General features: G+C 44.4%; 1 protein-coding gene across 3 annotated transcripts; it reads left to right on the top strand.

The window, feature by feature from the left end:
- The first annotated feature begins 299 nt into the window (after positions 1-299).
- Positions 300-27,389, top strand: DDIAS (DNA damage induced apoptosis suppressor). 3 transcript variants are annotated; one of them, XM_019493595.2, is made up of 6 exons: positions 300-431; positions 7,925-8,053; positions 12,316-12,477; positions 13,795-13,900; positions 16,643-17,725; positions 26,986-27,389. In XM_019493595.2, the coding sequence occupies exons 2-6, from the start codon at positions 7,941-7,943 to the stop codon at positions 27,073-27,075; spliced, it is 1,554 nt and encodes a 517-aa protein (XP_019349140.2). In that variant the 5' UTR covers positions 300-431; positions 7,925-7,940; the 3' UTR covers positions 27,076-27,389. The 3 variants fall into 3 exon arrangements, with proteins under 3 accessions (XP_019349140.2, XP_014462084.2, XP_019349139.2); XM_014606598.3 differs by lacking the exon at positions 26,986-27,389 and having other exon boundaries at positions 306-431; positions 16,643-19,457; XM_019493594.2 differs by lacking the exons at positions 12,316-12,477; positions 26,986-27,389 and having other exon boundaries at positions 307-431; positions 16,643-19,457.

Here is a 27,389-nt window from a genome sequence, read left to right as displayed (position 1 = left end):
ATAGCGCGGCCCCGCCCCCGCGCGTGGAACCCCGCCTCGTGATTGGCTGTCCAGCGATACTGCGGGACGCCTTTGGGTTTTGTAACACAAGCCGGGATTGGCCACCACAGGGAAACATTTAAAAAATATAATAAATAAATAAAATGAAATGAAAAGGGCACGATGATTGGCCCCTCGCGCTTAGTCGTGCGTTCCCCAGCGCCTCCATTGGCTTGCTGCTTGCCGGCGGGGCGGGGCGGGGCGGGTTGATGCCGGCGCCCGCTTGAACCTGTTCTTTCCCCCGCTCGGAAGCGGCGGCGCACGTGACCCGCGCCTGGTACCCCAGAGCGAGGCTGTGCGCGTCACTTCCTCTCGAAGCGGCGGCGGCGGCAGTGGGTCTCTCAGCGTCCTGGTGTCGGGGTGAGCGCCCCTCCCCCGTTATCGCCCCCCAGGTAAAGGCGCCAAAAAGGCCACGCGGAAACGCGCGGGCTCGGTTGGGGGGGGTCTGAAGTAAAGTGTACAGGGGTTTTTTTGGGGGCAGGGAACGTCTGTCAGTTTTACTTTTTTTTAAAACTTTTTAAAAAGTAAAAAAAAAAAAAAAATACTTTTTAATTTTTTATTTTTTTTTATTTTTTTGGCAAGAGTTTAAAAAAATACCCCAGTAGAGGGCACCAGATACTGGGGGGAGCCGCGATGGGCGGAGCCGGCCCTGCACGGGGCAGGGTTTCCTGCAGCCCCTGTGGCAGGTGGTGCTGGGGAGGCTCAGAGGCAGCAGCGTCCTGCCAGCAGCTGGCACTGAGGGCTAAGGCTGGTTCTTCCATGTGCTGTTACTGTCCTGACAAGGTGTTGCTGAGATAAGACCAGCGTAAAGAAGCTGTAATGCTCGCTATGATCTGGGATCCTGGTTTTCCCTGATTTAAAAACCAAAAAACCCCAATTTTCAAGTTAAAACTAACCCAAAATCCACGTTTTTCCATGACAACGCTAATATATAGCTATACTAGCGGAAGGACCTGTTCTTTACCTGGGTCATTATTCTTGTAATTGCAGTGTTTGTTAGTTTTCAAATGAATGTTTAGGTCAAAGGTGTTGTTTGTTTTCAAAGGGCTGCAAACAATGTTTTTGACCTAAACATGTACCAAGTCCTTGGAAAATGTACGTTTAGGTCAAGAAGATTGTTTGTTTTCAAAAGACTTTGAACAATATTTTTGGCCTAAACGTGAACCAAGTGCTTTGAAAACAAACAATATTGTTGGCCTAAACGTGTACCAAGTGCTTTGAAAACAAACAGTACATGTTTAGGCGAAAAATATTGTTTGTTTTCAGAGAACTTAGTACAACATTTTTAAGTCAAAACTATTGCTTATTTTTAAAGGACTCAGTGCAACATATTTAATATGGGTGCGGCATTTCAAGTGACATCTGAATAAATTATCTTTATTGTGGAACTTGTTTGTAGACAGTGTTGGTGGTGTTTCCTGTTGGCACCAATATATGCAGCCCTCTTTGACTAGCATCTCTGGAGCAAGCCATATATAATTGGCTGTATGAACAGCGTTGTTCTTTTAAATAGTGACTGGAAACCCCAAAAAGGGTCAAGGGAAAAATAACCTGCCTATAATTTTCCTTGGGTGGTATTCAGTGATTTTGGAAGGTTTAGAATAGATAGGACCAGCCATTCTTGAGTTATAGGTGAACATACATACACCTCATTATATATAGAGACAGAACAGTGTTTCATTTTGATCATGGAAAAATGTGGTTTTTGGGTTAGGTTTTTTAATCTGAAAATTGGGGGTTTCTTTTTAACAGATAAAACCAGGATCCCTGCTTACAATATTTTGTAAATGCCATCTGGAGGTGTTAGCAGAATCTGCAAAAATGTGTATGTTCACTGGTTTTGCTTCTTACCCCTCCTCTGTGTCTGTAGAAAACAGTGTATTTGACAGTTTTTCAGACTATCCATTTGTGTTTTTTTTCTTAGCCAACACAGTGAATACATAATGGTGTTTTGAATACATGGTGTTAAGTCTGGCAAATGCTCTGCACGTAAAATTCCCATTGATTTCTCTCTGTTTCACCATTAAAATAATTTAAAGTTTAGGATTATTGTTTTTCATTCTTGTGATTCTGTTCCACATTGAGACTTATTTTCTTGGTATTGTCTGGTGACAATGGATAAACTCATAAGACATGTCCAGATGAGTGCAGCGGTGTGGTATGTGGCACTACAGGTCTGCAGCACCATGCAACACAAATTCAGGCATTCTCTGCACTGCTGCCTTGCAGCGTAGGGGATTTCTTTGGACCCTGGGAGATCGTGGGGTCAAAAGAACCCTCATGGAAAAAACAGAGTGGCGGTGCATATGGCGGCAAAACATGCTGCCCAAAACCAGACCGTGGCCAGCTCGCGCCACACTCTGGCTTCCAGCCAGGCTCCCTGCTGCAGGAGCGCTGCAGCTGCAGCTTACCTGGAGCCCAGGTAAAGCTGCTGGCACCAGCACAGTTGCTGGCCCCAGCCTCCCCTACCTCACCCAGGTAACCTGCTCCATGGCACAGGCATTGCCCAGGGACAAGGAGCAGCACCACAAGGTGCGTGGCTGCTGCTTGTCCCTAGGGAAACAAACATCCACACTCATGTGGACATGGCCATAGAGACCTACCAGTAACCTAGGACTAGTTAAATAGCTTTGGTATTATATATAACAGCATACACAGTCAGATCTCTGGTGCATTAGCACTGTGTATAATATCTGCCCTAAAAATACAATACTATTTTTTGTTTTGTTCCCCCATGCCTTTTTGTCTTTCTTTGTCTCGTCCACAAGCTGCCTGGACCAGGGACTGTCAAAATTAAAATCTTGCAATCGCTGTTTTTGGTGCATAATAACAAGTCTTAAAATCTGCTTTTGGCCACTGGAGGTCTCGTTCAAAGTCTTGTTTAATTAAAGAAATAATACTACTAATGATTTGGATCTCTTGCTTTAAGATGCATTTCAAAAGGTTATCTCCAAAGTCTGAGGAGTAACACGTGCACCCTAGAAAGTGCTGTAGGCTGATGATGTGGAAATTGTTTTCCATTAGAACACAATAAAAACAGATTATCATGCTTGTAAGTTTTATCAGACCACATTTGACTAATCTGACCTTTACTTTTATGTGGATGCACTTCCATCACTCTAATAACTAGCATATAGGATTTACTAAGCCTCCGTTAATCCAGTTATACAGTTGCTTCAGATCATTTTGAGTAGCTTGCCCTCTACAACTTGAAGTGGTCCAGAATAGTTTGTCAGTGTTTTGCTATGAAAACTTTGGCCACCTTCTTCCAACCTCTTGTAAAGTAGTGGTTTACTCCATAAGTGTTTCTGTTGATTCTGGTGGACAGTTCAAAGTAAAAGGCAGCATTCCCTGTGTGCAAGTATGGCTAAAACTGACTATAGCCAAATTTTGTTAACATAAAATTGGTATCTCTAGAGCAGGGGTCAGCAACCTCCTGGCACACATACCAGTGTATGGCATGTGAAGACATTTTGCTTGGCACGCCAGCCCTTGGGGCAGATAGAGGGGGAGCTACAAGGGGCCTGATCCTTCTTGTGGCAGTGCAGCTCTGGCCGCTTCCCTGATGTCCACCCCAAGGCACACATGTACTCACTGTCAGCTACCAGATTAGCCCGTCACTTTGGGGTGGACTCATTTATTAAGGGTGTGTTTCTGGGGTCTCTATTTCTATCATTGCACTGCTTGTGTTACTTCTGTTTCTATATGGAGCTCCCTTCTGCAAGTCCTCATCCCAATGGAGCTATCTTGCAGGACTCAGTTTCAATGGGTCTGGATTCCTCCAGCCACCAAATCAGTCAAGTGCATACACACATGCACACAGATTAATGTAACATGCCTGACCTGGCTGGGTTGATCAGCATGTACAGGCTGACACCCTCATATGCCAGGAATCAGTTCATTAAGGTAACAATAAAATGCAGTCAGACACAAGCACACAGGTGAACAGAATCCCTCTGAATCAGGCTGGGTATCCAGCTGACACTCATGGGCCAGCATTCAGTTCATTAGGGCACATCTGAGCCAAATGGGGTCAACTAGCTTACACAAGCTGATCTCCTTATGTGTCTCAAACTCAGCACATCCCAATCTTTTGCCCTAACTGTCCTAGTAGTGGTAGCCTCTTGATGAGTGGACCCCCACAGTATTTTTGAGCTTTACAGGGATCTTTGGCTTAGGTAAAGAAGTGCTGCTGCAGAGCAAGTGGGGAAGGAAAAATACACCTGGTTTCCACCAGTTTGACTATAGAAGTTATTTATTGCTAAGTATATAACATTTATTATGGTACTAGTAGTAATAGCCATGCAAGGAAAAACAAAGAAAAATAATTACAATATTACTCTGGTTCAGTTGAGTATTTGGGGAATATGGATTAAGCCTCATGCTTACTTAATAAAATTCAGGTTCAGAAAGCCATGCCTAGAGAGAGAGAGTGAGCTGGGATCTCACCATTTCAAGGCACTCAGGGTGTTTTGTTGACAGGCAGAGTTCCTAGCACAATTGGGGAAAGTTAAATGGGCAACCAACAGAGCATCTGTTTATCCCAGTTTCTTGAGAACAACAGCGGATGGTGTCAGAGAGATTTCTCCCTCTTGAAATGTACTATTTGCTGCTTTACAGCTTTCTTATACCCTTAGTCCAGCCTCTTCAAAGCAGTCTTTTAATTGTGTAAATCAAGAGAGTCCCAAGCCGTAATTGACTGGGGAAATCCTGTTATTTAAACAAGTTCAATTTAAATGAATTACCTCTTTCATGGACAAGGGGTTATCTGGTTTGGAATGTCCCAAGAGACTGATTAACAACAACCAGGAAAAACATAAGGTTTTAAAGAGTAACCAGACACCTAGGAGCCGGTTTGAAATTATGATGAATATAGAAGATAAACTGGAAGGGATACCACGTTATTTCTTCTCGGATGGCCTAGCTATGCTTGCACTGTGAAGTCAGCATCTGTGTTTTGTATTTTACCTGTTGTGAATAAGCCTTAGCTTAGCAAGACTTTCAAATCTTACTGTAGTCTTTTACTGGTGCCTTGATTTGGTCTGTTTTCTAAAACAGGAAATCCCAAGGGCATGTGGAAGAGACTTAAGGTGGTCATAAACTTTGTGGGGAGGACTTCCACCAGTCATCCCAGGAAAAGTATGACAGCATTTGTCATCAGGGCTCCAATGGGCTGAACATTGTGATGAACACTTAACCATTGTTCAGATGTCACCCATATCCCCTCTGCCTCCGTCTCTTGCCTCAGCATTCCCTAACCCTAATTGAGTTTTAGTCAATCAAGTTTAAATAGACCTTTCATGGTGGGACCAGGGAATGTACGGCCCAAGATGCCCATTAAACTTTTCTTCTCCTTAGTTCTGGTTAGATGAGGTGTGGGGGAGGAGGGAAAGAAAAAGTCCTTTGTAAGTCCAGCAATCTGGGTGCCAGGGTTCCCTCAAGAACACCGAGCTGACAGGTAACACAGCAATGAGCAGGGCCATGGCTCCGCGGACCCCGGTGCAGCTACTTGCAGCCCTGCCTGCCACAGCTGGCCCAGACACCCCGTGTGGAGCCCAGGCTGCTTGCAGCAGGGAGGGCTGCACTGAGGTCCACGGAGGCCCAGCCTAGCTGGCAGGTGCACACACTTTGGGGTGGACTCTGGGGAAGGGGCTGGAGTTGTACTGCCACAAAAAGGATCAGGCCCCTTGTAACCCCCTCGTCTGCACACCAGCATCTTACAAGTTGACATTGTGGGGTTTTTTGGCATTCTGCCCAAAACCATTGCTGACCCCTGCTCTAGAGCTTGCTTGGATGACTGCACAAATGCTTTTGTCCATTACATCAGCATTCTGATGCCTCAATTTTGGGAAAAGATACCATAGTTTCTATCCCATTTTAACAAATGGATAAACTGTATTTCATCTTAAATAAAGCCCTCGATTTAAACAAAATCTTCCATTTCTTTTATTTAATGGGTTTGGAATGAAATCCATCAAACAGACTTGAAGAAGCATATTTTTACTTGCTAATGAGCTTCATCTGAGACTTGGTAATTCCGTGAAGAGAACTGGAATAACTGTGGGGTTTAAGTGAAACTAGAAATAACAAGAAATTCTAGGTTTTTAAAAGTCATCTTGTATTCATTTTAGGTTTTCTGCTTAAAGTGGTAGCATGCTTTTCCTTTCATAGTATTTGTTTGGCTGGAAGGGAAGATTTGTGTTGTAGTCAGATGGCTTACTATTTGGTTAAATTATACCCGTGGTTTGGGACTATGAGGAGTGGTCTTTGGAGTGCCCTGGGAGCACATGATTGCCTTGAGCCCTGCTGGAGGGGCAGATTCAAGGCAGAGCAAGTGTAGAGTCTGGACTAGGGAGAAACAGGTGACACTGGCCCGTGGCCCAACAGACAGAGTGACAGTGACATCTGCGAGGGATGGGATGTGGTGTAGGAGCAGATGGAACCACCTAGTTAACCCTTTAAGGGTTACCAGGGCCCTGGGGCACAGATGGGCAGAGAGTACCCACTCAGCTCAAGAGCGGAGTCAAGGTCAGCAGTGTTCAGGAGGGACCTGCTGGCTGGTGGATAAAGTAAGGCTCGCTCTAGGACTCTCAAGGCAGCCTCCCTTTCAATCCAATAATTACATCGAGGTGTGGTGGGCAAGATGGAGGGAAGGCTACCCTAGAGGCAGAGTAGGGTATGGGTTACGGGGCCACCATTATTGCCACCCCTGGGACTCCAGTGTGCTACAGACAAAAAGCATTGCATCGTGCCATGTGATGAAAACATTTTTTCCTCTAAACAAATGCAGTGAGAGGTTTTCCAAATACAGTATCAAATTCCTGGTGTTGCTCAGTTACGTTAAAAAGGTTGTGATCAAACATTTTAAAGAAACTCTTCATTGGAAATCTAATTAGCTTTCAGAAAAACAAATTGCAAGTCCCAAGAGATTTGCATCTACATGAGTCCTCCTGACAACTTCATTTATAAAAAAGAGAAATACAGTTGTAAATATTGTGTTTCCTGTTGCTGTTTGTTTGGATTTGTTAAGCAGTAGAAGCTGTGAAATCTAGTGTTGCCAAATGCATAAACCGTAAATAAGGTTTCTTTAAATTTGTCTCTGTAACATCTTCAGAGTTGATCAAGTTAAACTAAAGTCATTTTGTATGGAGATTTTTTTTTTTTTATTTAAACATATACAACTAGCCCAGTGGCATATCTTAATGGCTAACTATAATCCTAGAAAAAACAGCAGCTTTGACAGCAAAGTGTCTGAACAAAAAAATTGTAATTCAAAGCAAAATATTTCTTTTAACTCTGAAAAATAAAATAGAAACTTCATGTGCCCAAGTCTCAGTTCAAAAGAAGGCTGTTATAGTTCCCTGATAATAATCTTTGAAAGTGCAGTATGTATTTCTAAACAGAGTCCAGTGACATTAGAAGGTCTGGTAATTTAAACTTAAATCCCGATAGGAAACTGTTTTAGCAAATTATATCAACTTTAACTAGATCAGACTAACTAAACCTATGGCATACCAAAGTCAATGGTGCATTTTGTAGGTTTACCCTTTTGGGTCAAATTGTAGAATTATTACCTCAATTCGTAGGCCAGTCCACTGAGGTTCTGAGCATGTTTTAAGAAATGTAAACTGCTGTCATCTCTCATCATCACAGAAGTTGATATTTGTTTGCAGGATTGTGTCTAATGAAGTTCTCTCTCCTTTTTTAAAAAAAACCTCATGTTGCAATTTCATATTAAAAAGATTCCAGAACAGTCGTGTTCTAAAACTTAGATGAAGTTACTATACTACTTCCTCAGACGTTTGGCTTATTAAAGAAAATAGCAGTATACGTGCTTCTATACAATGAAAATCTCAGCAGATTGTTCCAATTAATCTCTTCCCAGGTGACATTGTGAGCATATGAATGACAGGAGAGGACTCCTAGCTGCTTCTGTAATTTCCATCCAGAACTCCTGTTTTGTGTATCCGTCTTGTCAGAACTGCTTTTCTAAGCTGATTTTAGATTCCAGAAGGTAAGTCCATCTTGGAGGGCCATTGCTAAACATTAATTTGAAAAGCGCCTAGCACTGTTTGGGTGCTATTAATTAGTGACCTATGTATAGTTGTTAAAAAAATTGGAAGTTTTAGAATTGTGCTGGACAGCCTGAGTAATCAGATGAATGATGTAATAAGATATTACAATATAATTACAATAATATTATAATGGCACCTACAGTACATTTAAATTAATTCTCCATTCCAAGAGTACATACAGATGTTCAGGGAGGTTAGGGAAAGTTTAGATTGTAATAAAAATGGCAGTCCAGTCTAGTTTAGTTCACTCCGATGCAGACCTTACATACAGATTCACAGTTAAGTGAATTTAAGTGCAAACTGTACAGAAATTCAGGAAGGCTAGGTTAGTCTAAAATTGGCTGGCCTGATCCAATTCAGCTCTACCTCCAAGGTAGTTTACTTAGATCCGGTCTGGCAAGACTGATCTAACTGAACTCCCAGCACAACCTGTGTCTGAGAGCCCAGCTTATGGCCCCAGCCCCAGGGCTGTGGTTTTCCTATGACTCCCGCCCCCTGGAACCAGACTAGCTTTAGCCCCTGGCGTCTCCCCCAGACAGACATCCTCCCAGCCGGATAGCTCAGTTTTTCTTCCCCTTTGCTCCTCCCCGTGAACCCTACTTGCTCCTATGACCCACCTCACAGACCCCACTTGTCATTGTCGTCGTGTCCATCCCCATCTCCCAGATCCTCCCCTCAGATTCCACTTGCCCTTTCCTCCCCCAATTCAATCAGGCCCCCCTGCTAGCCCCCCCATCCTGGCTTACCTTATATCAGGTGGCCACTTTTAACACAAACCAAAACAAACAGGAAAAAAAACCCAACACCACCCCATGGAAAGTGCATTTTCTACTTAGCTACCCCTCCTTTGTACTGCTGCTGTCATCGCTGCCACCAGCTCCTCCTCCAGGCTGTCCAATGGGGCAGCAGTGGCAGTAGAGAGGAGCTGAAGAGCAGCCTGGGCACAGGCTGTAGGAGGCCACAGCAAGAAGGGCCTGACAGCAGCAAGGGGAAGGCGGCCGATTTCTTTTCCCCCCTCCCAGCAGCAGCTTCTGCCCAGCTACGGCCACTGCCACCACTGCTCAAGATGGTGTAGGTGGGTCCAGAGCTGGTGCAGGGCAGGCCGGGGTCAGGGCTGCGCGCAGGTCCCGGCTGGTCTGGAGCTGGTCTACTCCAACCATGGTGAGTCCAGAGTGAGTGCAGGGTAGGCCTAGGCCAGGATCAGGGCTGTGTGCTCAGCTGCTGGTGGTAGTGGTGGGGAGGAGCTGCTGGGCATGCAAGTTCCAGGCTGTTGCGGGTGGCTGGGGGAGGAAGTGTGCTGCAACAGTTCCCCAAAACTATCTGTGTGGCCCACTGGCCCAAATAATTGCCCACCTCTGCTATAAGCGAATTAATCAGAGTTTAGTGTACAAACACTAGTTGTGGAACAGACTATTTTATATGGTGCCTAGTGTAAGAGGAAGACTAATGATTGAGGCAGAGGAGAGGTGCTAAATAAACAGTACACTTTCTGTGGGGCCCCCTTGAGTGCCAATTCACAAGTGCCTTTCTAATGCCCTGAGGCACTATGACCTAATCCAGCAGCTGTACAGATGGTGGCATGAGTTTTCTTCTGGATTGTGGTGTCGGTGTTTTTTTCTGTCTGTTTTGGTTTATAGGTTTGTTTTTTTTAACACAGTTCTTACACCCTTCCAAATTCCCAATTTCTGCAACTGCAGACAATATCATCCCTTTCTCCTAATCCTCTGGAGGCCTCCCTTGCCTCTTGTCCAGAGTGTGCCTAAACATTTCCCTTTCCTCTTTCGCAACATTTCATCAAATGTACAATCAAACCCATGATACAGAGACTGAAGGGTATTCAGAGAGCCAATATCACAAGTGCTAAATCAAGAGCTGGATTTATAAAGCTGGATATCACTGTAGTTTGAGAGAGAGAGATGCAGAAGTTTTCAAATGCTTGAGGAGGTTTTTGTTTCCTGTCTGGTTTTCCAGTATGCTAGATACTGCAATAAATATACAAGAAGTAATTCCGCAATACATTGACATAAAAATAAACTGCTGTGCCAGGAGTTTCAAAGCCGAATTGCTCTTCCTCCAAAAAAACCGTATAAAGGACCTTCCCTTTCCCAGGCCCCTGGCAGGCTTGTGTTTAAATAGTAAAAGAGCTTCGTTGACACTAATGGGACCCTGCGTAGATGTGGGAACATGGAATTGGAAGTTTTCTGTGCCATAGAGTCCAGTGCACTGCCTTTTGTAGTCAGCTGCTTGTCAAAAGGGTCCACAAAAGCTGCCTTTTCACATCCTGCAGCCACAAAACACCCCGTGGAGGAAAATGCCTATAATGAATCAAAAGGAAGGAGCAGAGGAGACGACAATGTTATCAATGCCTTGGGCACCATGAAGTTTATTAGGTATATGCTTAGCTGGTCCTAAGGGGAAGACCAGGCACTAACCAACAGAGAAGGACACCATGGTCCTTACTAAACTGACCTGGGGGGGGGAAATTCCTTCCTGCCCCAGATATGGTAATTTGTTTTGAGTCTGAGCAGCCAGACATTTGATAGGTTTCTAAGAACCAATATGAAACTAATGCATGCCAGCCCACCACCCAGCTAGGTAGGCACCAGAAGAAAGAGAGAAAAAAATCAGAAGCAAAGCCAAATAAAGCTTTTAGTTTGGTTTTTGCAGGAGAACTGGGTGGGACCTTCCTCCCTGGCCCTACAGGCAAAAAGCAGAAGACTTAGCTCATGGGATTATCAGAAATCTCCTGCATGGAAATTGAGTGGTGGTTTATTTTGCTTTTTACCTCCATAATTCTTGGTGGCGCCAAATATTCAAATGCATATATCATATGTACTTATCGCTCCAAAGACATTCCGATCCTGTTATACTATCCATTCCATAATCTTGAAGGAATTTGAGTTCTTTCCCCACATTGTTCAGAAGATGATTCCAAAACATTGCTTCTCTGCGTGTTAGAAACCTCCTCCTAATTTCCAGTTTTTCATTACCAACTTGAAGCTATTTGATTGTACTGGTGTTTCTCTTTAACTTAGATAGCTCTTCTTCCTCCCTAATATTCACTTCACTAACACATTTTCAAAAAGTAATTAAATGCCCACTCAAACTTTATTTTGCTAAGCTAAACAAACCAAGCTGTTTTAAACTCCTCTTGCAAGGTAGGCTCTCCATTCCTGTAACTATCCTAGTAGCCTTTTTATCTGTTCCAGTTTATATCAGTCCTGGTGATCAGAACTGTATCCAGTGTTCTACGTGGGGAGTCTACGCTTGCTGAGCTCATAGAGGTTTTGGGGCCTTTAAGTGCAAAGATTAAGAGAAAACTGTAACCTTCTGAGGTTTCATGTGCTGGGATGTGCACAGATGTAACACCTAGGGTGCCTATATACATGCAGAGAGGGGCTGGTCCAATGCATTGTAATTGCAACATGTTGGAGCATGATAATTACTGTGTTCCAGCAGATTCCAGCGTCATGTGTATCAGTGTCTTTGCTCTGAAAAATGGCAGTGGGGGTGTTTTAACTAAAGCTGGTTTGACAAGCTTTAATTAAAACGCCCCCGTCGCCATTTTTTAGTGTGGGGACACTGATACACGTGATACTCCGAGCACTTTAATTAGAGCAGCTCCAAGAGCTGCTCTAATTAAAGCGCTTCCCTCCATACCCTGCAAACTTCCAGATCACATCTATAAACGCCCTTAGTGTTTTAAACCGAAGAGTCTAAACACGTGCAACTTAAGACCAGTTTACATTTCCTGGAACACTTCAGAAGCATGCTGGGAAAATCAGGTAATCCCTCAAGTCAGTCCTTCAGGTGTTAGTTCAGTGTGTGGACATTGAGCATCCCATGCTTACTTAGTGTCTGGTCAGCCCTCCAGCCGTCCCAAATACCTGCAGAGCAAAGGGACTGCTCTGAAATGAAGCCAGGACTCTACTCCCCCTAGTGGCATTCTGGCAGCAATGCAATTCCTAAAATACCAAGTCTATTTAGAAGGTTAGTAGCATACGTGTAGACACTTGCAAACCAGTTCCCAATCAGTGACATTCTTGGACCAGTTCAGGAGTGGTGTCTGTCCACACCCTTGGTGAGATTTAATGCAGATTAAAAGCTCTTGCAACTGCACCAATTAACAAATGATACTATGGGACCATTACTTGCTGTTGAAGTCAGTCAGTCACTATTTGCTGCTTTTTTTTTTTTTTAGGTTTAACTGTCTAAAATGTGGCTGTGCAGGTGAAGCTAAGGATGCAAACTACAGATATAGACTCTCCCTAAAAGTAGCTGATGCTAATGATCTGTTTCACATTACTGTATTTGGAACCTGCTTGGATCCATTCTTTGGGATCACAGCAGGAAGATTGCAGAGGTAATGGGATGCTTTTTAAAAAAAAAAAACTATATAGCTGCCTTTCATTCAGCCCTACAGTCTGGAGGGGGAGACCATCAAATGAATGGGTTCAAAATGTTTCAGAACTTTTAGTCAATTTGATTTCCATGCAGTATTCTTCACTTGTTGGTAAAAATTGGATCTGTGTAAATGTTGACTTATTTGTAGGAAAATATCACCTTGTACTAGCATTGTTTAGCATCTCTTAGCCTGGTAAAAAGCTTAAATTGGGACATTAAAGATCTGAGTAGGAGACCAAATGTTATGTAGCCCTGCTGCTTAATTAGTCTCCTAAGAAGCCAAATTAAGCATTTGGGAAGAGCTGGTTATAAAAGCATTTAGTGTTTCAGTTTGTTGCTCCTTTATTGTTATGATGACAAGGTGCAGAGGTGCCAAAGAAGAGATTCTTCAGGTGTTCCCAGTAAGTTTCACAGTGTATTTGAGGTTTGGTCCCTCTGTCCATTTGTCCTCATATATCCATTCATGGTCTCATGGCGGATGTTTACTAAGAATGTTTTTCTCCAAGCTTGGACACAGATTTTCCTCCTCACTCAAGGTGTGGAGAGCATGTGCCTGTCTGTGTTCAGTGCCTGGATATTTGGAACCCTTTCAAAAGGGGAGCATTCCGAAAGGGCAGCAGCTGTTACATTTTGATTGTTGTGTGTGAACTGATGGAGAATGATATAATGATTGTTATGGGTGAAGGAGCCAAGAATGATACAAATGTAGCAAAATACTTCTTGAAGTGAACATATGGTTCAGTGTGGTTTTATTTCCAAACTTCAGATCTAGTGCTTGCTGGGATCTAAGATTTGCTTTAGCCTAACTTAAGCAAAATGGTTCTTTCTCCTCTTTTTATGGATACAGTATCATTATATGCTAGTATATCTATTTCAGTATGGAAATGGGAAATAAACAATTTCAGCATGAGGCACCTTTATACCAGTATCGCTGCACTTGTAGTAGAGGTTATACCAGTATAATCATATTGGTTAATTTTAAAAAATGCCTGTAATTGAAAGTTATATCAGTATAGAAAGTGTTGGTACCAAGTTAAAATTGAACCAGAGTTGTTTACTCTATTTTCCAACTTAATATTTTGCAAGCTGTGGATATAATTAGACGAAAGGGAAAACTTTGCAAACAGTGAAGAGTCAGTTTGACATTACAGATCACTATTTTGTCATGGTTAATACTGCTCTCTAATGTATGCCCTATCTTAATTATAGCCTAAAAGTTACACATAGCTTCCTCTACCCAAGCCAATACTTAACTTTTTGTAACTTTTCTTTCAAGGTGTATTCAAGAAGCAGAAGGAGCAGACAGAGATGAATCTTCACATGCATTAATTCAAGCAGTCAAAACTTGTTTCATAGGTAGAAGATTAATATTTGGACTGAAGGTAACCTGCATTTGATCCAGTTAAGCTAGTCAGGTTTTACTAAACAGTTTTCAGTGTCTATAGTAGAAGTGGAATGTGATATAGTATTAAAATATCCAGTAGAGGTGGCAGGAAGCTATACTATAATACAGAGTCTCAAGCCCACATTCAGCAGCCCACCCCCGTTATCCCCCTTTCTCAGTGGGGTTTTTTTTTTCAATGATTTCCCGTGTAATTTTGAGCAAAGTACTTACGTCAAAAATAGCCTCAATTTTTTGTGACCAACATAATGCTTCTCGAGTAACTGTCAGAGGTGCTGAACAACAATTAGTTCCTTTTGAATGTCAGGTAGAACAGTGCGTACTCACCGCCCACGGAAGTGAGGCCCTCGGTGGTTTGGGCAGTATGTGCAAAAAGAAAAGACTGTTTTTTAAAAAAAAAAAGACGTGTGGCCTTAACTGTGCAGCTCTGTTTCTGGACGTGAAGAATGCAGCAGAATGAGGCTTACCCACTTCAGAAGTATTTTGACATTCCTGTAACTGCTACATTTCAACATACATGATGTACGCATTTGTGTTTAACAGATAGGCACATATAGGATTTCATTTAAGTAGAAATCTGTTCATTTTCAAATGCTGTTTATATAACCAACATCTGTGGACTAAATCCTGACAAACCCTGAGTCATTTCCACTCCCTTAGATATCTTGGGAATTCTGTCTGACATGGGGTATTTTTGATGCACTTATTACCATGGTACCTAAGCTTGGAAGTTGGAGGATTTCTCAAAATTGCTTTACGTGAGCATACCTCTTACAGTTCTAGCCCTGATGCTCTTCTGTATGCAAGTAGTCCTTTTGCCCATGGAACAGCCCTGGATGGGAATGATGCTACTCACATAAGTAAGGGTTATTCATGTTTAAAAACTATCAGATTGAACTTTAGTACAGTCCTCTAAATATACTTGAAAACCTCAAGGAAAAAAAAATAAAATATCTAGTGTTGGAGGCAAGACTCTAGACTCAACCTTTTGCCATTCACATAGTATGCTTCTTTCTAAACTCTTTATTCTCCCCCTCTCATAGTATTAAGCACAGAGAATCTGGGGTTTTAAGGCCTTTTAAAAGATACTTCGGGGAGTAACCACATACAGTGCCTATACGGAGGCTGCTCCAATGCACTGTAACTGGAGCACATACAAACAGAGTCTATTAATCAAGTCTACTGGGGCGTGGTAATTGCCATGCTTCAGCAGCCTCCTGCGTTTTCTATATCAGCGTCCTCACACTTCAAAATGGTGGCGGGGTACTTGAACTGAAGCTACTCATACAAGCTTTAGTTCAAGCGCCCCCACTGCCATTTTGAAGTGTGGAGATGCTAATACACGGGACACTGCAGTGCTTTAATTAGAGCAGCTTTGAGAGCCACTCTAGTTAAAGCGCCACATCCCCACTGCCAAAGCACATGTAAAAATGCTCTTAATGGCTATCCTAGGGGTGCACCAATAGAGACTTTTGGGCCAATACTGATAAGCAATTTTTAACAGGCCATGTCAGCCATTACCAATCCGATTGTCAATATACAGCCTGGCAGTGTGGAGAGTGGCATCAGGCTGGTAAGTCTGTTGTGGGGAGAGGGGAAGGGGCATGGAGGGGGCAGATTAAGGCCCCCACGGTGAGGAAGGAAGTGGGGCTGCGGGTGAGCCAGGGGCACAGGCTGCCCAGCCGGGGTGTGACGCAGGACAGAGCCAACTGTGGCTCATCCAGGGGAGCAGCTCCCACTGCTGCACGCACCCTGGGGAGGCATGTGCTCCTGGATCTATCTGCACATGAGGTGAGGGCAGGCTGCTGCTGCAGACAGGTTGGCGCAGTGCCAAGTTCTTCCTGGTGGGAGGGCTGAGCCAGGGTTGCACATGGAGTGGGCAGTGGCAGCCCTGGAAGGGGCCTACGGGGTGGGGGGCTGCAGTCACCCCACAATTTGCTGTAGCTCCCCCAACCCTCTTCCCAGTGCTGCCACTGCCCGCCCTGAGCATAGCCTCGGCCTCTCCCCCCCCCCCCCCCCCCCCCCGCAGGAATAGCCTGGCCCCAGCCCACAGAGGCAACCCACCCTTACCCCATGCAGATCCAGGGGCACACACACACACATACACACCCCCATGCCCTCCCGGGGTGCATGCAGCAGCAGGAGCCACCTCCCCCCCTCCCTGCACCCCCTAGACGAGCTGCTTGTGGCTCCATCCCACACACTGCCCCGGTTGGGCCTCACCTGCCCGAGCCACAGCCCCACTCCCTCCCTCACCGCTGGGCCTCAATCTGCACCCCCAAATACCTTTCTTAAACACTTATTAGTAGCTCAATTCCAGGGGAAATATTTACTGTCCACTGAGCTCCTACTTGTATGTGCAGTGCTTCACTGAGGAGAAAGTACTGTGAAGATGGATTATAGGTGTTGGTCTCCCTGGTGAGGTCCTTTCTTCACTGAATTCATACAGATTTTTTTCTAGTCCCTCTAAAAAAAGCAGTTGCTGCTATAGAGTAAGGGCTTTTGGTTCAAACGTTCTCTGTAGCCCTCAGAAGCACTTCTTGGTAGGGTATGGTCTCCTCTAACTAGCAGGGACTGCAAGGGAGAGAACTCTTTAAACTGTGGTTTAAAATTAATTCTGAGCTGAAATTTATTTGGGCCTTTCTAGCTCTCAAGCCCCATAAGATCTTGTTCTGATGTCTACACAAATCATCACGCTAAAGCTTAATTAATTCTTTTGTAGGGTTCTAAACACCAAGATGGAGGGCCCTTTGCTTCTGACAGCATCTTCCAAAACTGCTCCAGAATTAATAGTCAAACAAAAGATCTTACAGCTTGCCAGCTCTTCCTGCCAAACACTGCTGTTGCTGGCTTTACAGTTATCAGCTACTTTCATCGGCTCTGGCAGTCTACAGACATCAGACACAGTCACAGCAGCTCATACTCACCTGACAGTCCTTTAATTGCAATAGATCAGCCTATGAGGGAGCTCAACAGTTCTTGCAGCTCCTGTTTTGTTCAGTCAAGCAGAGAGAGCTTTTCAGGGCCCTGGCAGCAATCTTTTGGACTGACTTCATCTTCTGTGGATTGGGTAACAGCAGAAGATGTTTTAGCTTTGGAACCAGGAGAGGATCCTGGTAAGTGGAATAAACAAGAGGACAGACCTTTCTCAGCAGAACCATGCAGTATCATCCCCAGCAATGAAACTGTTCTAAGGGTGGAACTCTATAACTCTTCTAGGGGTGAGAGACATGAACAGAAAGATCATGAATTCAGTTCACCACATCAACAGCCAGACACTGATAAATTGGAGAGCATTTCTTCTCTAAAGAGAGACTTGTCAACTCCCAGCAGTCACTCAAGGTTATTACACAACTCCTTGGAATTTGAGGTAAAACGCTATTGCCCAGGGATTGCTAGCAGATATGACAAATACCAAGAAAAATCTAGGAACTCTGTTTTTCATCAAAGACAAGATTATTCATTCTGGTGTTCATCTCTGTCACCTGATCCTTCAAACACAGCCAGAGTGTCTGAAGATGACCCTATGATTTGGGATGAGCTGCCATTCTCTGAAAGTCTAAATGAATTCATAGCCAGAATTGAAAATAACAAGAGCGTGGAGCCCTCGATAGATTCTGCTACACACAAATATTCCCTCCTTGAGAATGATAAGGGAAATAAAAATCTTGCCAAATCCTCACAAGGCACCGTGGCTGCTGATGTCCATGCTGTATGTGCAGCTGGGGTGTCCTCACACCTACAGGAGAATATGAATACTTGCCAAGAGCCTGTTCTGTCCTGTCATCGGTCAAACTTGAAACCAGTAAGTAGCAAAGCATTACAGCACAAGTCTTTATGCAGCCTTTTATCCACAAATATTAAAGAAGATAATGGGTCTTGTTTTATAGCTAATCCACCTCTGCTGGTTCAGACCCAGTGCTCACCAGTAATATTAAAGCCTTATTCAGAGGGCAGTTTTCTCCATTCCAAGGAAGCAAATATTACTCTTTCAAAGTCTGTCAGGTTCCCCACCAACTTAAAAAGTCCTGTTGAGCATGGAGAGAGCCCATATTTACAAAAAAGACAGAAACATGCCCATTTACGTTCAATATATGGCTGTTTAGCCAATTGGGAAAACAAAGAAAATTCTGTTTACCCACCGAACCAAAGAACAGACCTTACAAGTTGTTGGGCAACGGGCTGTAGCTCTGCAGCCCTCTCTAGTACTAAAATTACAGGCAAGAGAGAATTAAAACCATTGACAGACTTGCAACAAAAGACCTGCAGAGCTGTAAATGAGAGAGACTTACGGAATGGCAGCTGCCCTGAAGGCAGCTACAATGCTTCTGCTGACCTCTTTGATGCTACTGGTGGGGACAAGGAAATCGCAATAGATTTTTTAAGTAAGTCTTATAACTCTTCAGCCAAAGATTATGTTTTGACTGAAAAGCACACAGCATCTGAGTTAGTGCTTAGTCCATTCGATGATGGCTGCAGCTATTCACAATGCCAGTTGTTCTTGCATAGTTCCTCTCCTGCTTTTAGTAAGCACAGTACACCTATAAGTTATTCATTGTGCAAATCAGAACTCGATACGGTAGGTACCCCAGACTTAGTTCCTTATTCACAGTCAACTCCTGTTGCAAGACCTCTTCAGAAATTAAGACCCTATAGGGAGAGAGACTCTATTTTCCCTAAACTGCCCTCTAAAAATCGCACTAAAATCAATTCCAGATGGAAACAATCTAGATCTTCCTTTAAAAATACTTTACTGAGACAGCTCAGCAGCAGACTGCTGAAACATGAAAGGTCAAGTAGTAATCCAAGAGCCACAGACATCAATAAGCCTGATTCACGGCAGTTGTTTACCAACAGCGAGTTGCCTGAAAATGACTCTGACCCTGAAGAATGGATCCCTCCGTCAGCAACAAAATTGTTGCAGCCAGCTGTATTTTCTAATTTAAAAACAGTTGGATTGCAAGCCAGAAGACCAGCTATCTGCAAACACATGGCTGACGAACTTGTTTGTGAAAACAAAGGGAGCAGTGGAACTGATAGACATTTAATAAGCAGGGCTGAGATTCTGAAGACTCCTACACTTACATGTGCCACTAAGGCCTTTCTCTTAGAAGATGCAGCCCCTGGAGCTTGTTTCTGCTCTGAAATCGAGAGCTCTCTCTCATGTGCAATTGATTCAAGGGGCATATTGGACATAGCAGGTAATTGGTCTCCTGAACTGTTTACAGAAAATTTCCAAGCACAAAAGCTTGTTTTTCCAAAACCTGTGTCCTGAAACAGATCTCTACTGTTCCATGTCCTTTATATTTTAACCCTTTGGAAGGATGATCTCCTTACCAAAAGAAGAAAAGCATTATTTTAAAAAGAAGTTTAATTATTCATATTGCTCTTGGCATCTATTGTCTAAAGATGAATTCTGTTTATATGCACAGCCATGTACTGCATAGAGGTTGGGGCACACTGAACCATGCTTTCACTTTATTTAATTGTGGATTAAATGACTTGGCCCTAGAACATGAAATAAAAGTTTACCTACATGTGTGAGCATTGTAATTCGAGTTGCATAACCTACTTATGTGAAACTTTGCATCGACAGGAGCTTGCATCTTTCCCACAGAGAGCCTTAGGGCGCAGCCCCACATGGAGAAGTGTGTGCTTGCAGCAGCAAAAAAAGTAGTGGAACAAATTTGTGCCACTGCTTTTTGCCACTATGCATATCCCTGCACATGAGCTTTCGTGTGGGGCGAAATGCCTCACTTTGAGGAACTGCTGTTTCCCTGCTCTTCCCAGTCCCTGGCATACTGGAGGAACCAGGGCAAAATTAGAATGGAGATGCTCTAGCTGGCAACCAGAGCATCTCGTGGGAGAACCAAGCCTCTTTGTCTGCCAGCACATGCTCCTGTAGCAAATTTTGTCCCCACCTGATAAAATGTGCTCTGCACTGCAGATTTAATGGGCCAGCTATGCAGTTTGTGGCACCACAAACTCCACGTGCCTGCGCATCTGGATCTGGTATTAGTGACACACTTCTCTTTGCCATATTTAATGGAGATAGACTTATGCTGCTTCTATTGAATTCTTCTGTGAAATGCTGACTGCTAAAGCCAGAAGCAGGCCAAAAATGCGGTATGTCTTCTGGATGCATGTAGCAAATAGATCTCATTTTACACCACTGGCTACTAGTGCTAGAACTAGACATAAGATGACTTGGATTCAGTTTCATCTGTGCTGCTTAGCTTTGGATATCCTTATGATGCTTGTAATGCTCCTGACCAGAAACCAGCTCTAGTGAATATTGCAGCACCTAGCATTCAGCCTACATACTGCAAGCTAGAGCCCCGAGTTAAGTGCCTAGGGTCCCGGTACAATGCATGGAGAGCTGGGTACCTCTGAATGGAATCCATAAAACTCTGCACACAAGACAGGGAAACCTTCAGCTAATCAGCAAGGAAATGCTCAAGATAAGGGTGTTTCTTAACCCCTGGGGCAGAAAGGGTGCTTTATTTACTTGGTGTTAGCAAGAGCTGCTTCTTTGACTCAAGGTTCACAGCCTAGAAGTCTCCTGAAGCTGGAGATGCCCATGGCCTTGCTCTAAAATACAGAGCAGGGGGTCACTCTTCTAAGAGCATAGCAGAAAAAGGTGCTATGCAGGAACTTTGTAGTGAAAGCACATGCTCAGACTGAACCAGGGGTTTCTACAGTTCACTCCTTTGCCAGGCTTGGGTTTCCCACATCCTGAGCAAGTACCGAGGCCCCTGAGTTATTGCATAAAAGGATAGTGGCTGATGTCATCTTCCTGGACTTTAGGAAGGCCTTCAACTCAGTTTTGCACCCTATCCTCATTGGGAAGCTAGCAGACTGGGGAGTGGATGCCTACACAGTCAGATGGGTGGCCAACTGGCTTAGGGACCGCACCCAGAGAGTGGTGGTGGATAGTTCCTTCTCGGCCTGGAGGGTGGTGGGCAGTGGGGTCCCGCAGGGTTCGGTCCTCAGACCGATATTATTCAGTATCTTCATCAGCGATTTGGACAAGGGCGTGGAGAGCGCCCTCTCCAATTTTGCTGATGATACCAAGTTATGGGGCAAAGTTAGTACACCGGAGGGCAGGGAGCAGATTCAGGCTGACCTGGACAGGTTGGATCAATGGGCAGAGAGAGATAGGATGCAATTTAATAAAGATAAATGTAAGGTACTCCACCGGGGAAGGAGGAATCCCCAGCACACCTATAGGTTGGGGAGTGTCCTTCTCAGCAGCTCGGAGGCAGAGAGGGATCTTGGAGTCATAATTGATTCCAAGATGAACACGAGCCGGCAGTGTAACAAGGCCAATCACACCTGGTCATGCATTAGCAGGTGCGTAATAGATCAAAGAAGGTGATGCTCCCCCTCTATGCGGCACTGGTCAGGCTGCAGTTGGAGTACTGTATCCAGTTTTGGGCACCGCACTTCAAGAGGGATGCGGGGAATCTGGAGAGGGTCCAGAGGAGGGCCACTCACATGATTAGTGGTCTTCGTGATAGACCCTACAGGAGGAGGTTGAGAGAGCTGAATCTCTTCAGCCTTCACAAGAGACAACTGAGAGGAGATCTTGTGGCTGCCTATAAATTTATTAGGGGAGGTCAACAAGGAGTAGGGGACATAATGTTTACTAGGGTGTCCTAGGGAGTGACTAGGAATAACGGGTGTAAACTAGTTGAGAGTGGACTTAGGTTAGATATTAGGAAGAAATTTTTCACAGTAAGGGTGGCCAGGATCTGGAACGGGCTTCCAGGAGAGGTGGTGCTATCACCTAGCTTGGAGGTCTTCAAGAGGAGGCTAGATAGTCACCTGGCTGGGGTCATCTGACCTCGGTCCTCTTTCCTGCCAGGGCCAGGGAGTCGGACACGATGATCCATTGTGGTTCCTTCTGACTCTACAATTTATGAATCTATAGATAGTGGTGTCTATCCACTATAGTGGTGTCTCTCTAAACAAAGCAAGTGGAGTTCCACAATCCAGAGCTTTAAAGTAAAACAGTAGCTGCCACTGTGATTCATGCAGAGCCAAGTACTCTGAGAACATCTTCCAGATTGAGCTCTTCAGGAGAAGGAGGGAGAGGAGTACCTACTTGATGGATCTCTCTGAGGTTTAAGTGAGAGAGAGGGACAGAGCTGTTCAGCCCTAGAAAGACTAAATTGTGGCGATGAATGCACAGAAGCAGAACCTCAGGGGTCTGGGGAATCTTAGTGTTGCAAACTGAGTAGCCTACAGACTCTAGGCCAGGGGTGGGCTATTATTTTAGCTGGAGGGCCGCTTAACGAGTTTTGGTGAGCTGTCGAGGGTCACAAGGGTGGTTCTGCCCCTTGACAAGTGCCACTCCCCCTGGTCACCATCTTGGGACTAGAAGTCCCTCCCCTTGCCCCCGGAAGTATTCCTTTTGGGAAGGGGGTTTGCCATCTATGAGCTGGCAGTGCAATGCTGTAGCCAGGAGGGCAAATAATACCCTGGCATGCATCAATTGATGCATCTCCAGCAAAAACAAGGAGGTGATTCTTCCACTCTACTCAGCACTGGTGAGACCACAGCTGGAGGACTGTGTCCAGTTGTGGGCACCGCACTTTAACAAGGACGTGGACAAGCTTGAGAGAGTCCAAAGAAGAGCCACCTATATGATCAAAGTCCTACATGGCAAGCCATACGAGGAACGGCTGAGGGATCTGGGAGTCTTCAACCTGAAGAAAAGAAGACTGAGAAGGGACCTGGTAGCAGCTTACCACTACACTAAGGGAGTACATCAAGGGCTTGGCAAGCAGCTGTTCACTTAGGGTACCCGAGGGGAAAACCAGGAGTAATGGCCACAAACTCCTGGAAGACCAATTCAGGCTCAACATTAGGAAAAACTTCTTCACAGTCAGGGTGTCCAGACTGCGCATGCAGGTCCCTGCCAGTACTGTAGGGGCCAGCAGTGGCACTAGCTGAAAGGATCCACTGCTGCCTAGAAAGGCAGTCCAAGCAGCCCCAGCCACACTGCATGCCCAGGGGACGGCAGGACACACAGCCAGGCATGTCCAAGGTACCCACCACGAGCCAAACAAAGCCCCTCCGCAGGCTGGATGCAGCCTGCAGGTCAGATTTTTCCCACCCCCGCTCTAGGCAGTAGCTGACCCAGAGGGCAACTTTTTACCTCTGGGACTTAGTCGCTCCAATCTGGAAAAGACAACTCCCCCCCATATCTGCCAAATACGACCTGCTGGAAAATAGTTTAATGAAATGCTGTTCTTTTTACCCACGATGGCTTAATACCTGTTTGCATCCTCAGTCCTTTTATTCCATCTGCCCTACAAATCTCTAAGGATGTCTCCATCATTTCTCTGGTGTCACCCCGCTCTCAAGACCTCCATATCGTAGCCACTTAGCTTCAGCTGAGGCCTTTGAAACCTTGAAACTTGGCAACGTCTCTTGAACAAGGTGACAGAGACTTCATTCAGTGTGAGGCACTCCTCCCGCTCTCTTAGGACCAGTTGTGCTGGCACTGCAACATCTCTGAAAGCTAAAAAAGAAATCAGCCCTTAATGCATGCGCAGATAGGCTGCCTCATACCCCCAAGTCAATCTGTCTGACAGGATGCTTCTCTGTAGCATTCACTGCTGTATAGCAAAGGCACCTCACAGCTCTAACATAAACTGCAGCATCCCAGTAAGGGAAGGCAAGACTTATGCCCATCAAACACATGGGAAGTAATTAGGTACCAGGCGGTCTACTAACTTGTCCAGGTGGACATAAAATGGTGTCTCCTGAGTCCAGCTAAAGAGCCTTGGCCACCAAGTCATCCTCCCCCTCTGCCTTCCACCATTCAGAACAGTGCAATAGCAAAATCCCTCCATGCCCCAAGGATCCCCCTGTATTGGGATGAATGGAAGTGGCAGCGTCTGCATGAATGCTCTCCCTCCAGACCCAGACCTGGAGCGCTGCAGTTTCTGGAGCCATGACAAAAGTATGAGATGAAGAAAGCACAGCATTGAGGTTAAGGAAAACTCGAGTAGATGAACAGAATCAAAGTCACAGTGCATACCTCCTGCCAGCCACACCATCTCAAAGATGACCCTGCTCACAGTAAGATCTGGGGCACCAGCATGAGTCCAACCAGCAGTGAGTTGAGGCAGTCCAGGGATGCTGTGTAAGTAGCAACTGCTGTCCAAGTAGCAGAGTGCAACAGGGAATAAGTCCCATCTCTCCTGGCACGTGCAGAGCCCCATGCAAGACAGATCTTCAGTGGAATACAACAGTAAGAGGGGCAGGTGCACAGATGTTGCACACTTGTAGCGGGGATCTGTGCTTGACCTGTAACAGCTGCAATGAACCACAGACCTTATAGGGCCATTAGGTAGAAAGGAGACGCTGCACTCAAGAGCATCAGAAGCTGGGAGGCTAATGCATCGATTAGTCTCTGGTGCAATTCTCTGGAGCGTTCTGGGTGTGAACAAAGCTAAGTCTTGGCTGCCTGTCCTTTCTGCTTCTGTGTTTTGCAACCCTTCTGCTGCCCAAAAATTGGTTGGCGCTTGTAAACCCTGCCTTCCAGATGGCATTACCCATAATCAGCTATTCTGTGCAGTTGGGTGTGACTATTAGGCCTGAGTGTCTGGCAGCATGTTTACTAGACCTGTGCTCATTGCAAGTGTCCAGGGGACGCAGAAAGAATCACGTATGCCCTGCAGCAAATGCCATGTTCTGACATTAATACCATCATGGACCAACATCCACACACAGAGCTGACACAGGAGTGTGGCCAAAGCCCAGGGCATGTGCAAGGAGGGAGCAATGATGCAGATTCATGTTCCAGGGGTGCACTACTGTTTGATTCACTACATCTGTGTCTCTGCATTACAGAAGAACTTGGCCCTTCCCTCCTGAAATACATGTCTGTTCTGCAGTAACTGATCTGAGGAATCCACGGCCAAAGCCACTGGTCCTCTCTCTGCACAAAGTCCATGGGTATTAATTAACTAGCATAATGTTCTAGGTTTAGCTGGTTGCAACAACTCTACTGGTGTCTGAACACCAAATGGATGGCCTAATCATCTTTGGCCATTATCTAAACGTTAATACATGCTGGTAGCTATGCAGAGGGCAAGCGGTTGGGGCGGGGAGAAGCGTAAATAAAATGCATATACACCCAAAACTGGATTACAGCAAATTAGATCCACACTAACCCTTACCCTACTTTGCATGTCCATGCAAGCCACTTGTAGATTTTACGCCATTTTGCTGGAGGCAGAAGAGGAAATAGACTGTGATCACCATGAGGAAGAAGACTAGAACTAACTCCACACAGCTAGAAGTGTGCAGTCATTATGTTCCCAGCATGAAAACTGCAGACAAGCTCTGAAAATCAGTCTATTTGATTGAAATGGTGGGCTATAAAGGACATACTCGTGGATAGCTGCTCAGCCCAAGCTGCAAGATAATTAAGCACACCCACTAAGAGATAGTCAACCATCCGGTAAAGACAGATGATCTCCGTTGGGGATTCTATTCTAGGAAGACTGTAAAAGAACAGCATGCAGGAAACAAGACGCCAGCAGGACTCTGTAAAGTCTTCCCTGAGCAAAGACATGAGATAAAATTTGAAGATTGCATTGGCTTCTGAATTTGATAAACAAGGAGCCACTGGTGATGGTGCTCACAGCATTAATGTGGCAGCTTTGCAAGATACTTTACAGAGTATTGATGGCTTCAAGGAAATCAGAAGGATGTTGAAGAATTTCCAAGTGATATTGGAGATACTTTACATTGCACAAGTAAAAAGGAGCAAGCAGAAGATTCTGGAAGCAAATCGCTGACTTGGCAAAGAGGTATAAATGGGGGGTTTGACTTTGTAGAGCACCAGGTCATCTTTGGTGGGGAGAGGAGACTACAGCTTGGGGAGTTTCCATCTCAGAAAAAGGGAGCTATCTAAGGGACAGCAAGGCTAGATTAGTCAAGAAGGCATTAGACAAGAGAGATGGGTAAAAAGGCAGAAACAAATTTAGACACTCAGTAGAACTAAATCAGTCATATTGAAAACAAAAATATCAAAGCAGCAAGGATCAAGAAGGGAAGGAATTCTATATTTGCTAATACAGCAATGCTAGGAACCTCGGTAATAACCAAGAGGAATTGAGATGTTTCTTGTTTAACTTTGACCTAGTTGGGAAACAAGGACTGGAATATTAAAAATCAATGGTTAACTTAAGAAACACAGTGTAGGCAAAAGGGAAGAACACCAGCACTTTCAAAGTTGACACTACCGCTTTGTGTCACTTATAATGAAGAAGCAAATTATCTCAAATGCTTATGGATCAATGCCCTGCTGCTAAAGTTGGGGCGGCGTTAGTTGATCTTGTTATAAACCACCAAGTCACATAAATACAGGCTGACTGGCTCCTCGTGTGTGTGCAAGGTAAGTTCCATTATCACATCGGACATCAGTCTGAGCTATATGCTAGAGATGTCTTGCTGCCATTACTAAAATGTTCTCAACATTTCTTAAAAATTATGAATGATCATTTCCTAACTCAAAAAGCTGCATACAATGTAAATGATTCCTGTATTAGACCACACCATGGCAGACAAAGGAATTAATCAAAGAATTAAAAATCAGTGGTGGCTTATATGCAAATGACAGTAACTATTTGATTATATTAGTTTTGTGTTAATAGAATGCAGCCCAAACCATTTTATGAATTATATATGATAGCAGTTATAAAATGGAAAACAAGGGGAAGTTTGTAGTATTGAATAAAAGTTAGAAGCTAGGAATTATAGACAATTGATAAGGGAAGCCAAAGGGCCAAGAGAAATCAATGGCTAGCAGAGTTAAGAAGATAAAGGAATGTATATCTTAGCAACAGAAGGAATGGTATTGGTCTGTTACTAGATGGAAAATAAGAAAAAAAACCCAATCAAAACTGCAGAAAAGGCAAAAGTGTTCAATATTTCTGTTCTTTATCTGTGAAAAAGCCAGATGGTGAAGTCCCTTCCAACGAGAACGAAAGGAGACATTACAAGCATCTATTAAAGGAGGATATTTTTTTTTTAAATCCACAGCTCCAGATCATTCACACCCAGGAGTTTCAAAAGAGCCAGCCAAGGAGTTCTTTGAACTATGAATGCTCGTATTTTTCAACAAGCATTTGAGCAACAGGGAAGTTCTTCAACAAGTACCCGAACGTGGGGTAAGTCCCAGAGGACTTGAAGGAAGCTAATGTACCAGTATTGAAAGAGAATAAATGCAATGACCTGGGTAATAGGTCGGTCAACTTAACACTGATCCTGGGAAGACATGGAACAGCTGATGCAGTACTCTCTTAATAAGGACTGAAATTACAAGAGGATAATATAAATGATGCCAGTCAATGCAGATGTATGGAAAATAGTCTAACTCAGTATTGTTTATGAGATGGCAAGTTTGATAAAAGTAATCTTAATTTAATAAAACTTACACTTGTGCA

This window comes from Alligator mississippiensis, chromosome 1 (genome assembly GCF_030867095.1).
Source record: "Alligator mississippiensis isolate rAllMis1 chromosome 1, rAllMis1, whole genome shotgun sequence".
Classification (NCBI taxonomy): Eukaryota; Metazoa; Chordata; order Crocodylia; family Alligatoridae; genus Alligator; species Alligator mississippiensis.
This window is presented reverse-complemented; position numbering and strand designations above follow the sequence as displayed.